Here is a 14,178-nt window from a genome sequence, read left to right on the forward strand (position 1 = left end):
AGAACAGAACACCCCCATCCGGATTTAATTCTGCAGATGCTGCCCCATGACCTCCATCAAAGCCCATTAGGAGCTGAGTGCTTGAGGAGTGAATAAAAACTCCTCTAGAAAAAAAAAAGTTATATTAAAAACAAAAAAGAAGCAACTATCAATCTAATTTCAGCACTCGCAGGTCTATTACTGACAAACAGCTACTACCGTTTCAAGGATCAGGGAGCTGTGGGTCTCTCCCTTGCATTTGTAATGCTAATAAACTTATCAATAATACAGCCTTACTTTGGCCAGGGAGTTTATAGATATTAATGTTTAGTTCTTGAGACCCTTCTGCAAATAAAAGCAATAACCTTCATTTGACAGATTGCTCAGAGCAATGAAGTGGCCACCAGCACTCCCCTTGCTGGCTGAGGTCATTCCCTACCACCTTCAAATTTTTGCCATCTTTTTCTGCCACCTTAAAGCTCAAATTGCTAACCAGGTGCAGTGGCTCACTCCTGTAATCCCAACACTTTGGGAGGCTGAGGCAGGCAGATCACAAGGTCAGGAGATTGAGACCATTCTGTCTAATAAGGTGAAACTCCATCTCTACTAAAAATACAAAAAATTAGCTGGGCGTGGTGACACGCACCTGTAATCCCAGCTACGTGGGAGGCTGAGAATTGCTTGAACCCAGGAGGCAGAGGTTACAGTGAGCCAAGACTGCGCCACTAAACTCCAGACTGGGCGACAGAGTGAGACTCTGTGTCAAAAAAAAAAAAAAAAGGTGAATACAATAAAAGCCAAAGTATATTATTAAATTTAGCCAAACATCATTGCCTTTTTGAGTTGTTTCTTTTGTTAAAAAGGAAGAAGAGGCCAGGCACAGTGGCTCATGCTGTTAGTTCCATCACTTTGGGAGACCAAGGTGGGAGAATTGCTTAAGTCCAGGAGTTCAGCCTGGACAACATAGTGAGACCTATCTCTACAAAAAAATACAAAAATTAGCTGGGTATGGTAGTGTGTGCCTGTAGTCTCAGCTACTCTGGAGGCTGAGGTGGAGGAATCACCTGAGCCCAGGAAGTCAAGGCTGCAGTGAGCTGAGATCACACCTCTGCACTCCAGCCTGGGCAACAGGCGTGAGACTCTGACTCGAAGAACAAACAAAGCCAGGCATGGTGGCGCATGCCTGTAGTCCCAACTACTCAGGAGACTGAGGCAGGAGGATCCCTTGAGCCTAGGAGGTAGAGGCTGCAGTGAGCTATGATCGCTGCCACTGCACTCCCAGCCTGGGCAACAGACCAAGACTCTTGTTTAAAAATAAATAAATAGGCTGGGTGCAGTGGCTCATGCTTGTAATCCCAGCACTTTGGGAGGCCAAGGCAGGTGGATCACAAAGTCAAGAGTTCAAGACCAGCCTGGCCAATATGGTAAAACCCCATTTTTTTGTTTGTTTGTTTGTTTTTTGTTTTTGAGATGGAGTTTCGCTCTTGTTACACAGGCTGGAGTGCAATGGCTTGATCTCGGCTCACCGCAACCTCCACCTCCTGGGTTCAGGCAATTCTCCTGCCTCAGCCTCCTGAGTAGCTGGGATTATAGGCACGCGCCACCATGCCCAGCTAATTTTGTTGTATTTTTAGTAGACACGGAGTTTCACCATGTTGACCAGGATGGTCTCGATCTCTTGACCTCGTGACCCACCCGCCTCGTCCTTCCAAAGTGGGATTACAGGCGTGAGCCACTGCGCCCGGCCCAAGTAAAGCTCTGTTTTTACTAAAAATACGAAAATCAGCTAGGCGTAGTGGCGCATACCTGTAGTCCCATCTACTCAGGAGGCTGAGGCAGGAGAATCGCTTGAACCTAGGAGATGGAGATTGTAGTGAGCCAAGATCATGCCATTGCACTCCAGCCTGGGCAACAGATCGAAACTCGTCTCAAAAGATAATAATAATAAAATTTAAAATTAAAAAGGATGAAGAGTAAGAAAAGGACACACAGTGTTAAAGACACACCAGCCCACCCAAAGACTATCTCCTGAGCATCTTCAGAGGAAAAGGGGCACCTCTCTGTGTGAGTCCCAGCAGGGCATCTCTCCTGGTCACGTGAGGCAACTGAGGGTCAGTGCTTGGGGCTGCCGCTGCCCAGAACCAGACAACTGTAGACATTCTCATGACTCATCGCAGTGGTGTGCACAGATCTGTTTTCTTTATCTCTCATCCCGTTATGACCAGGAAATTAGAACTGCTGCCACCAACCCGACAGGACAGCAGCATCTCACCTCCTTTTTTTTTTTGTTTCAGATGGAGTTTCGCTCTTGTTGCCCAGGCTGGTGGGATCTTGTTGCAATGGTGGGATCTTGGTTCACTGCAACCTCCTCCTCCTGGGTTCAGGCGATTCTCCTGCGTCAGCCTCCCAAGTAGCTGGGATTACAGGCACCCACCACCTCTCCTGGCTAAATTTTGTTATTTTTAGTAGAGACAGGGTTTCGCCGTGTTGGTCAGGCTGGTCTCAAACTCCTGACCTCAGGTGATCCACCCACCTCAGTCTCCCAAAGTGCTGGGATTACAGGCATGTGAGTCACTGCACCCAGTCTGATTAAGTATAGTTTATTACGTTTATTCATCCTCAAACATTCCAAAGCTTGAGGATAGCCACCCAGAAACATAGACTCCAAATGTATAGGGTTGACATTCCAAAGTGGAAGTCAGGCACGCTATCTCACGCCTGTAATCCCAACACTTTGGGAAACTGAGGTGGGAGGATCGCTTTATCCCAGCAGTTTGAGACCAGCCTTAGCAACATAGTGAGACCTGGTCTCTATAAAAAATGAAATAATTAGCCGGGCACGGTGGCTAACGCCTATAATCCCAGCACTTTGGGAGGTTAAGGCAGGTGGATCACGAGGTTAAGAGATCGAGAACATCCTGGTCAACAAGGTGAAACCCTGTCTCTACGAAAAATACAAATATTAGCTGGGCATGGTGGCACACACCTGTAGTCCCAGCTACTCGGGAGGCTGAGACAGGAGAATTGCTTGAACCCAGGAGGCGGAGGTTGCAGTGAGCCGAGATCGCGCCATTGTACTCCAGCCTTGGTAACAAGAGCGACACTCCGTCTCAAAAAAAAAAAGGAAAGCAAAAACACAAACAAAAAAAGCATTCTGAAGTGGAGAAGTTAAGGTTTCACTTACATAGGCATAGACAGATACAATCCTTACAGTGGTTTGACTGGCTACAGATTGGTACATTCCAAGGAAGATTTCTTTATTACTCTGTGAGGGGGATACTCAACTGAAGAGGTCTTATCTCTGGCCTGTTTGGTCTTAGTTATTTCTAGGAAAAAAACGGGCAGAAGCTGCAGCTTCTTGTCAAGTGATTCATGCTGTATAACCACATTCCTCTCAAGTTTCAGGATTGTCTAAAATTCTAACAGCCCAGCAGCTGGGCATGGTGGCTGGTGCCCGTAGTCCCAGTAGGAACCTTGAGGCTGGAGGATTGCCTCAGCCCAGTAGTTTGAGGTTGCAGTGAGCTATGACTGCACCACTGCACACCAGCCTGGGCAACAGAGCCAGACCCTGTCTCTAAAAATTAATAATATCAACAACAAAGTTCCAATAGCTTTAAGTTTGAATTATTTAATTCCACAGCTCATTTATCAATGTATGTTGCAGATAATTAGGGCCGGGCGCATTGGCTCATGCCTGTAGTCCCAGCACATTGGGAGGCTGAGGCAGGTGGATCACGAGGTGAGGAGTTCAAGACCAGCCTGGCCAAGATGTTGAAACCCCGTCTTTGCACATTGACCACTGTTCTTTGCTCCAAAAAATAAAAAGAAAGAAAGAAAGAAGAAAGAAAGAAAGAAAGAAAGAGAGAAAGAAAGAAAGAAAGAAAGAGAGAAAGAAAGAAGGAAAGAAAGAAGGAAAGAAAGAAAGAAAACCCGTCTTTACTAAAAATATACAAAAATTAGCCAGGCGTGTTGGTGGGTGCCTGTAATCCCAGCTACTGAGGAGACTGAGTCAGGGAATTCCTTGAACCTGGGAGGCAGAGGTTGAAGTGAGCCAAGATCGCACCACTGCACTCCAGCCTGGGCAACAGAGCGAGACTCTGTCTCAAAAAACAAACAAAACAAAACAAAACAAAACAAAAAAACAAATTACCCCGTATCTTTTGGTTGTCATTGTTAGAGACAGGGTCTTGGTATGTTGCCCAAGCCGGCCTCGGACTCCTGGGCTCAAGTCATCCTCCTGCCTCACCCTCCCAAGTACCGCCACTAACCCGGCTAATTACTGCTTGTCTTTTTTTTTTTCCCTTAGAGACAGGGTTTCCCAGCCTGGAGTACAGCAGCATGATCATTGCTCACTGCAGCCTTGACCCCCCAGACGCTATATATCCTTCCACTTCTAGCCCCCCTTGGGACTCCAGGCATGCCCAACTACACCCAGATCATTTAAACATTTTAATTTTCATTTGTATTATTTATTTCTTTATTTTGAAACTGAGTTTCATTCTTGTTGCCCAGCCTGGAGTGTAGTGGCATGATCACAGCTAACCATAACTCTGCCTCCCAGGTTCAAGTAATTCTCCTGCCTCAGCCTCCTGAGTAGCTGGGATTACAGGCATGTGCCACCACGCCCAGCTAATTTTGTATTTTTAGTAGAGATGGGGGTTTCTCCATGTTGGTCAGGCTGGTCTCAAACTCCTGATTTCAGGTAATCTGCTTGCCTTAGCCTTCCAAAGTGCTGGAATTACAGGCGTGAACCACCACGCCCAGCCCATTTTTAAAATTGTTTGTAAAGATGGGGGTCTCACTATGTTGCTAAGGCTGGTCTCAAATTTCTGGGCTCAAGTGATCCTCCTGCCTCGACCTCCCAAAGTGCTGGGGTTATAAGAGTGAGCCACCTCACTAGGTCAATTACTGCAAATCTTTTTTTGTTTCTTTTTTGAGACCAAGTTTCGCTCTTGTTGCCCAGGCTGTATTGCAATGATGCAATCTCACAGCTCACCACAACCTCCCAAAGGGCTAGGATTGCAGGTGTGAGCCACTGTGCCCATCCCTGGGCTGGAGTTTTTAAAGGTTTTGGAGTGGGTGAGGCATGGAGATCATTGATGAGTGGAAGAGTGCAGGGTGAAATCCTGTGACCGTGCCACAGACTACATCATGGTAACCTCTGTGATCTGCACAGACACTCCAGATGAGTTCCTGGAACTAGAAAGTCTGAAGTAACTGGAAAACCACAAAAAGTGGAAGAACGATGAAACTCTGCAGTGCCTAATTAACTTGAGACATTCTTCTATTGTTTCTTGTTCCTGCCTCAACTGATAAGGCAATCGGACTTTCTAACCGACCTTGGTCAACCTCGTGACTCCAGATCCTATGACCCCCTCCCAGCCTGCAAAAACTGCCCTCAACTGTAACTTCTGTAACTTTCCACTGCCTACCCTAAACCTATAAAACCAACTCCTATCCCACTACCCTCCGCTGACTCTCTTTTTGGACTCAGCCTACCTGCACCTGGATGAATAAACAGCCATGTTGCTCACACAAAGCCTGTTTGAGGGGCCTCTTCATTCAGAGTGAACATTTTAACATAGGTCTGAAAAGCATCTTAAGGGACCCTTAAACAAAAGCCTTATGATTCTAAGGTCAGAGATCCTGTCTATAGGAGCAATGGGGATGCCAATCAATTCTCAGCCTTAGGATCCTCATGTCAATGGGGATGCCAATCAATTCTCAGATAGTCTTAGGACCCTCAATGTAGGCTTACAGGTAGGATTTCTGACATTAGAGGCCTAAGACTGTTTAATAATTGATTTGGGCTGGGGGTGATGACTCATCCCTGTAATCCCAGCACTTTGGGAGGCTGAGGTGGGTGGATCACTTAAGGCCAGGAGTTTGAGACCAGCCTGGCCAACAGAGTGAAACCCTATCTCTACTAAAAATATAAAAACTAGCCGGGCACAGTGGTGGGTGCTTGTAATCGCAGCTACTTGGGAGGCTTAGGCTAGATAATTGCTTGAACCCAGGAGGTAGATGCAGTGAGCAGAGATGGTGCCACTCCAGCCTGGGCAACAGTGAGATTCTGGCTCAAAAAAAAAAAAAAAAACTGATTTACATCTCCATTGTTCCTATAGACAGGCTTTTGTTTAAGGATCCCTTAAGATGTTTTTCGGGTCTCCTTATTCCAGCATAACCAGTACCAAGACCCCCACAGAGGATGTGGATTAGCATAAGAATACAGCTTCTTCCTCTCTGGGTCCCAGGACTTCATCCTGAACTCTTCCACCAATCTGTGATCACCATACTTCAGCCCACTTCAATACTCTTAAGAACACTAGCCCCAAATTCGCTGAGGAGGTGGATTTGAGGTTTCCTCTCATCTCCTCTTTTGGTGGCCCTAGGATTAAACTTCTTTCTCTGCTGCAATATGTTATCTCTAGGCATCCAGGTACATAAGGCAATGAACCTGTTATGGTTGTAGTGTTTTCTCCTACCTCCAAGAAACCCCAGAATAGCTTATGCATTGCTGGTGGGAATGTAAATTACTTCAGCCATTGTAGGTGAAAATTATAATGAAGTCCCATGTGGTGGGTCACTCCTGTAATCCCAGCACTTCGGAAGGCCGAGGTGGGTGGATCACCTGAGGTCAGGAGTTTGAGACCAGACTGGCCAACATGGCGAAACCCCATCTCTACTAAAAAAAATACAAAAATTAGCCAGGCATGGTGGTGCATACCTGTAGTCCTAGCCACTTGGGAGGCTGAGGCAGGAGAATCGCTTGAACCCAGGAGGTGGAAGTTGCAGTGAGACGAGATTGTGCCACTGCACTCCAGCCTGGGTAACAGAGTGAGGCTCTGTCTAAATAAATAAATAAATAAAAACCAAAAAAAAGGCTGAGTGTGGTGGCTCATGCCTGTAATCCCAGCACTTTGGGAGGCTGAGGTGGGCAGATCACAAGGTCAGGAGAGTTCTAGATCAGCTTGACCAACATGGTGAAACCCTGTTTCTACTAAAAATACAAAAAATACAAAAAAAATTATCTGGGTGTGGTGGCACATGCCTGTGATCCCAGCTACCCGGGAGGCTGAGGCAGAAGAATTGCTTGAACTTGAGAGGTGGAGGTTGTGGTGAACCGAGATCATGCCATTGCACTCCAGTCTGGGCAACAAGAGTGAAACTCCGTCTCAAAAAAAAAAAAAAAAAAAAAAATTACGGGCTGGGCGCAGTGGCTCACGCCTATATTCCCAGCACTTTGGGAGGCCGAGGCAGGTGGATCACGAGGTCAAGAGATCGAGACCATCCTGGTCAACAAGGTGAAACCCCGTCTCTACTAAAAATACAAAAATTAGCTGGGCATGGTGGTACGCGCCTGTAGTCCCAGCTACTTGGGAGGCTGAGGCAGAAGAATTGCTTGAACCCAGAAGGTAGAGGTTTCGGTGAGCCGAGATTGTGCCATTGCACTCCGGTCTGGGTAACAGCAGCAAAACTCCATCTCAAAAAAAGAAAAAAAAAATTATGATTACAACTGGAAAGCAGTCTGGAGATTTCCCGAAGAACTGAGAACTACTATTAGTTCCCCAGCAATCCCATTACTGGGTGTATACCCAAAGGAATATATATTGTTCTACCATAAAGACACAAGCATGCATAGGTTCACTGAGGCACTATTCACAATAATAGAGATGTAGAACCATCCTAAATGCCCACGAACAGTGTACTTGATAAAGAAAAGATGGTCCACGTACACCATGAAACACTACACAGCCATAAAAAAGAATAAGACCATGTCCTTTGCAGCAACATAGATGGACACAAAGAAGGGAATCACAGGGGCTGGGTGCAGTGGCTCACACCTGTAATGCCAGCACTTTGGGAGGCTGAGACTGGCAGATCACTTGAGGTCAGGAGTTCAAGACCAGCCTGGCCAACATGGTGAAACCCTGTCTGTACTGAAAATACTAAACAAATTAGCCTGGTGTGGTGGTGGGTGCCTGTAATACCAGCTACTTGGGAGGCTGAGGCAGCAGAAACACTTGAACCGGGGAGGCGGAGGTTGCAGTGAGCCGAGATTGAGGCCACTGCGCTCCAGTTTGGGCAACAGAGCAAGACCCTGTATCAAAAAAAAAAAAAGTGTGAATAACAGATACCATGGCCTACTTGGGGGTGGAAGGTCCGAGGAGGGTGATGGGAAAAACTACCTATTGGGTACTATGCTTATTACCTGGGGAGGAAATAATCTGTACCCCAATCCCTTGAGACATACAATTTACCTATATAACAAACCTGCACATGTACCCCTGAACCTAAAATAAAATAATAATAATTATTATTAAAAAATATTATTTTTATTAAGTGAAGCCCCAGTGGGGCAAGCAGGAAATCTGGGAGCTCAGCCATTTCCCTGGCGGTGGCTGGGTGAGCAGTGGGAGTGGACAGGGCTGGCAGTGACTGCTGCCAGGGCAGGTGCGAGGGACGGGGGTTAGGGGTTGGGCAGGCATCGGTGTCGCCTAGCAGGGAACAGTTGGGTGGCTTCCAGCTTATGCCAGGAGTCTCCTCCTCACCCGCACATCGCGAGGCTAGGATGGGATGTCGTGGCTGCCAAATCCTGCGCGGCAACTCCTGCCTGGGTCGGCCTCCCATAGGACGGACCCGAGAATCCGGGGGTGCAGGCTCCGTCGGCGAGGACACCTTCCCCTGCCCGCGGACTCAGCCTTCTAGAATCACCAGGGTTCGCGGAGGAGAAAGAGCAAAGGTGTTTGGCCCGCCGAGGCCGCCGTAGCGAGGGGGCGGGGCCCGGAAGAGCAGGATGGCGGCGCTGGACAGTGACAGCGACGAGGATCTGGTCAGCTATGGGACTGGGCTGGAGCCTCTGGAAGAAGGTGCGGGCCGCATGGGACAGCGGAGCCTGTGGAAAACAGGCCAGGCGCCCAGGATTCGGGCCACAAAAGCACAAGTCGGTGCTGGTTGTTAGATCGTTCTCAGCGTTGGGAACGCGGCGACGAGGGAGGTTTTTGCCGCGCTCTCGGGGTGCTCATCTTGGAGCGACAGAGAGAGACTTACAGGGATGGGAGACACAAGCGTGGCCAAACCAGGGGGCGGCGGGATAGAAACAAGAAAATGACGTAATGGCTAGCGTGAGAGCGAGGGATGCTCAGGGAGTTTCTTCCCTGGGAGAGGACGTTTGAGCTCAGACTTGAAACCGAGGAAGAAAACAATCACAGGCAAATCTAGAGGGAAAGCATTTCAGGCAGAAGGAACATAAAGTGCAAAGGCCCTGAAGTGGGAGCCAGTTTAGGAAATTGAAGGACAGGCAGCACTGGTGTGGTTGCAGCAGATGGCAGCATGGGAGACAGTAGAAGAGGATGTCAGAGGGGCTGGCCAGGGGCTGGATCTTACTTGGTAGGGTACAGAGTTTGAATCTTGTACTAAGTGCAGGAGAGGCATGGAAAGTAACACAGGGAGGGATATATATATATATATAATTTTTAGAGACAGGGTTGCTCTGTTTCCCAAGCTGGTCTTGAACTCCTGACCTCAAGTGATCCCCTCACCTCTGCCTCCCAAAGTGCTAGGATTACAGGCACAGTGAGCCACTGTGTTTGGCCAATTTTTAGCATTGTTCTATCTTTGATGTTGAGAATATACTGGTTGAGGAAGGGTAAGGATGAAGCAGGGAGATTAGCAAAAAGGTCAGGAGGCTCGGCACAGTGCCTCACGCCTGTAAAACCAGCACTTTTGGGAGGCCAAGGTGGGCGGATCACAAGGTCAGGAGTTCGAGATCAGCTTGACCAACATGATGAAACCCCATCTCTACTAAAAATACAATAATTAGCCAGGCACAGTGGTGGGTGTCCATAATCCCAGCTACTCAGGAGGCTGAGGCAGGAGAATTGCTTGAATCGAGAAGGTGGAGGTTGCAGTGAGCTCAGATCAGGCTGTTAGACTCCAGCCTGGGTGACAGAGCGAGACTCTGTCTACAAAAAAAAAAAAAGGAGATTAGAAGACGATGTTGGCGTGGACGGGACAGTTAGCAGTGGTGGTGATGTGTAGTGGTTTGGGTGGAGATATATTTTGAAAGCAGAGTTGACCACACTTGAGATATATTTTGAAAGCAGAGCTGATCGTACTTGCTGGTGGAATGTGGGGGTGAGGGGCAAGATGAATCAAGGTTCTCTCCTGTGTTTCAGGTCTGTTCCACTCAATGACTTGACTTGTTCAGCAAATTATGTACGAAGTGTTCAGTAAGGGCTGTTGGCTGTGCTAGATCTGTGGGGAAGGCAGAGAAAGAATGGTGGAATCATTGGGCCACAATTTATTTGTAGACCTCCTGTTGGTGGGGGTCCTCTCTCTTTTCTCACCCTTGAGAAAGGTTGATTGTTCTTCTGAGATATCTTCACTTATGCCCCTTTTATTTCCTACAGACAGTTTTGAAAGAAACTTCTGCTGGATACTGGCCCTACTTCTACCCTCTGCTTACAAAGTTGAGAAATGGGCCAGGCACAGTGGTTCACACCTGTAATCCCAGCCTTTGAGAGGCTGAGGTGAGAGGATCGCTTGAGGTCAGGAGTTTGAGACTAGCCTGGGCAATGTCGTGAGACTCTGTCTGTTACAAAAATTAAAAAAAAAAAAAGAAGAAACAAAAGTCTGAGAAAGGCTAGTCTTTGGAATGCATTTTATAGGTTTGAAGTCAGCTGTTGCATTTCCTTAAGACATCTCTGTTTTAACTCACTATCCCAAGTTCTTTTTTTGTAGAGACAGGGTCTTGCTGTGTTGACCAGGCTGGTTTCAAACTCCTGACCTCAGGCAATGCTCAGTCTCCCAAAGTGCTGGATTACATGCCTGAGCCACAGTGCCCAGCATTTTTTATTTAAAAAATAGAGACAGGGTCCTTCTTTGTTGCTTAGGCTGGTGTTGAACTCCTGGCCTCAAGTGGTCTTCCCAGATTAGTTTCTCAAAGTGTTGGAATTAGAGACGTGACTCTCCATGCCCAGCCCCAACCATCTGGAGTGGGGGCCCTTCCCCACCCCCACTCCAGATGGAGTCTCACTCTGTTGCCCAGGCTGGAGGGCAGTGGTGTGATCTTGGCTCACTGCAACTTGTGCCTTCCAGGTTCAAGCGATTCTCTTGCCTCAGCTTCCCAAGTAGCTGGGATTATAGTCACATGCCACTATGCCTGGCTAAGTTTTGTATTTTTAGTAGAGATGGGGTTTTACCATGTTGGCTAGGCTAGTCTTGAACTCCTGAGCTCAAGTGATCCATCCCAAAGTGCTGGAATTACAGGTATGAGGCACTGTGCCTGGCCCCCAACCTTGCGTTTGAAGGAGAAGGAAGGGACATTGGATTTGTATGTTTTGTTTTTCTGGACTAAAAACATCCTTTAACTTCTCAGTAATACAGGTTTTTGAGGATTGATTCATTGTTTTCTAAGCACTTTTTTTGAGACAGTTTCACTCTTGTTACCCAGGTTGGAGTGCAGTGGCACAATCTCAGCTCACTATAGCCTCTGCCTCTCAGGTTCAGGGGATTCTCCAGCCTCAGCCTCCCAAGTAGCTGGGATTATAGATGCCTGTCACCACACCTGGCTAAGTTTTGTATTTTTAGTAGACACAGGTTTCACCATGTTGTCCAGGCTAGACTCAAACTCCTGACCTCAGGTGATCTGCCCACCTCCACCTCCCAAAGTGCTGGGATTATAGGCATGAACCACTGTGCCCAGCTAGATTTCTAAGCACTTTGAAGTTTAAATGTACTCTGTCTATATTTTACAATATAACACACTAGACTAATAATTATTTTTAATTTGCTTTGAAGTGTTAGCGACAGGTTAGATAGGCATTGGTGGAGGAGAACTCTATTTTGATTAAAGTTGCCAGCCCTGACAGAAAGATTTATTAAGAGTTAGCCAGGGAGCCTAGTGACATTGGCTGAACTATAAGACACACAGACCTTCTAATCTGGAAGGAAGGGGCCAGATACTTACCTATTCTTTTCTTAGACACTTCCACTTGGTTCTAGATTCTTATCTACAGCCCATTCTATACCCAGCTTAATTTTAGGGCCAATTTCCTCCTCCTTGATGCTGTGACTCTCACATTTAAAACCACCTGTGGCTTCTTTTGCCCTCGAGGACATACCATAAACCTTGCAACACCATGTTCAAAGCCCCCTGCACTGTCCGCCTTTCTTTCTTTTTTCTGAGATGGAGTTTAACTCTTGTTACCCAGGCTGCAGTGCAGTGGCACAATCTCGGCTCACTTCAACCTCCGCCTCCCGGGTTCAAGCGATTCTCCTGCCTCAGCCTCCCAAGTAGCTGGGACTACAGGCATATGCCACCACACCCAACTAATTTTTGTATTTTTTTAGTAGAGACGGGGTTTTACCCTGTTGGCCAGTCTGGTGTCAAACTCCTGACGTCAGATGATCCTCCTCCCTCAGCCTCCCAAAGTGCTGGGATTACAGGTGTGAGCCACCACGCCCGGCCTGTCAGCCTTTCTGGTTCCATCTTCCGCTCACTCCCTGGACCACTTTCTCGATACACCTGACCTTGTCCTTTTATCCCTCCTGTTTCCTGATGGGAGTCAGTGCCTCTTTTGTGTGCCTGTGTGCAGCTATCAAAATTCTGCTCATTCCTAATGGTGGCTAATGTTGCAGACCTTGTTATTGTCAGAAGCACTCCAGTGCGTGCAGGTCTTCTTTGCTGGGCTCTGAGTGTCTTGAGAAAGGGGAGAGTTGTGCTCAGTTTTCTACACTGAGGTCTAGAAGGGCTGCTTGCATGGCGATGCCCTTGGTACACTTTTTTTTTGAGACAGAGTCTTGCTTTATCTCCCAGGCTGGAGTACAGTGGCATGATTATGGCTCACTGCCGTCTTGGCCTCCTGGGCTCAGCATCCCCTAGCCCCCAGTAACCAGGACTACAGGCTCATACCACCATGCCCAGTTAATTTTAAAAATTGTGTCACTGTGTTGTCCAGGCTGGTCTCAAACCACTGCTACTAATTACTCAAATCACTCCTACCTTGGCCTCTCAAAGTGCTGGGATTACAGGTGTGAGCCACCACACCTGGCCCCCTCACCCTTAAAAAAAAAAATCTAACCATTAGCCCACCAGGGGCTTGTTGAACTTTTGGTCAGGGATATGTGAGGGAGGAACAGTACAGGAGGTATCTCTGGCTTGGAGACAGAGTTGAGATCTGGTTTCACCTTTGTGCTTATTAGCTGTGAGTCTCAGGGAAGTTACTTAATCAGTATCCTTATCAGAGTATGATAAATGAGATAATATGTACTAAAGGAAGGAATTAGTTGGCATTAGTAACCTTAATTAGTACATGGCCTGGCTAAAATGCCACCCACCTCCTCTCTGGAGCTTTCCGTCACTGGTTAGAGGTGGCGCCTTCTCCTTAGGAGCCCTGTGGGAGCTAGTTGGCCACATTGCTTGGCCCTCATCATCTGCCTCCACAGGTTCCACTTGGTTGTCTGCAGATTTTGCCTCCCTTTCCAGATCAGAAGCACTTCAGAATAGCACCAAGCAGCCGGGTGCTTGGTGAAACCCCATCTCTACTAAAATACAAAAAATTAGCCAGGCGTGATGGTGTGCGCCTGTAATCCTAGCTACTCAGGAGGCTGAGGCAGGAGAATTGATTGAACCCAGAGACGGAGGTTGAGCCAAGATTGTGCTGCTGCACTCCAGCCTGGGTGACAGAGCAAGACTCCTCCGTTGAGCCAAGATTGTGCCACTGCACTCCAGCCTGGGTGACAGAGCAAGACTCCGTTTCCAAAAAAAGAATAGCACGAAGCGCTGGCAGCACCTGCTCCCTCTTACCTTAGCCTAGTGGGACAGTTGGCAATGCCTGGAGACCTTTTTGGTTGTCATGCTTGTAAGCTGCTACTACAGGCCCAGGATGCTGCTGAACGGCCTGCAGTACACAGACCATTCCCTGAAACAAAGACTTCTCCAGCACAAAATATGCTGAGGTTGAGAAGCTCTGCTGTAGCCAAGAATCATGCCAAGTGCACATATAGTAATGGAATGTGTGCACTGCATTTCCAAGAAACGGTGAAAATTTGGGTTATGGGACCCACATTGTAACTTCGTCCTTTAGAGGGAAAAGACATTGAAGCTGATATTAACTGATATTCCCCATGGCCAGGGACTGTGCTCGGCCGCTTACATATGATATTTAATTCTCGTTACCACCCTACAAAGAAAGG

The 14,178-nt window shown here is 47.5% G+C and overlaps 1 protein-coding gene across 3 annotated transcripts in view; it reads left to right on the top strand.

Annotated features, from left to right (window-relative positions):
- Positions 1-8,765: 8,765 nt before the first annotated feature.
- GPATCH1 (G-patch domain containing 1) overlaps positions 8,766-14,178 on the top strand; it is a 50,004-nt gene continuing 44,591 nt past the window's right edge. For all 3 annotated transcript variants that reach the window (XM_002761989.5, XM_008987694.4, XM_054250580.2), the window contains exon 1: positions 8,766-8,849. In XM_002761989.5, coding sequence (XP_002762035.2) covers positions 8,777-8,849 — 73 coding nt within the window. In that variant the 5' untranslated portion in view covers positions 8,766-8,776. The remainder of the gene's footprint in view (positions 8,850-14,178) is intronic.

This window comes from Callithrix jacchus, chromosome 22 (assembly GCF_049354715.1).
Source record: "Callithrix jacchus isolate 240 chromosome 22, calJac240_pri, whole genome shotgun sequence".
NCBI lineage: Eukaryota > Metazoa > Chordata > Mammalia > Primates > Cebidae > Callithrix > Callithrix jacchus.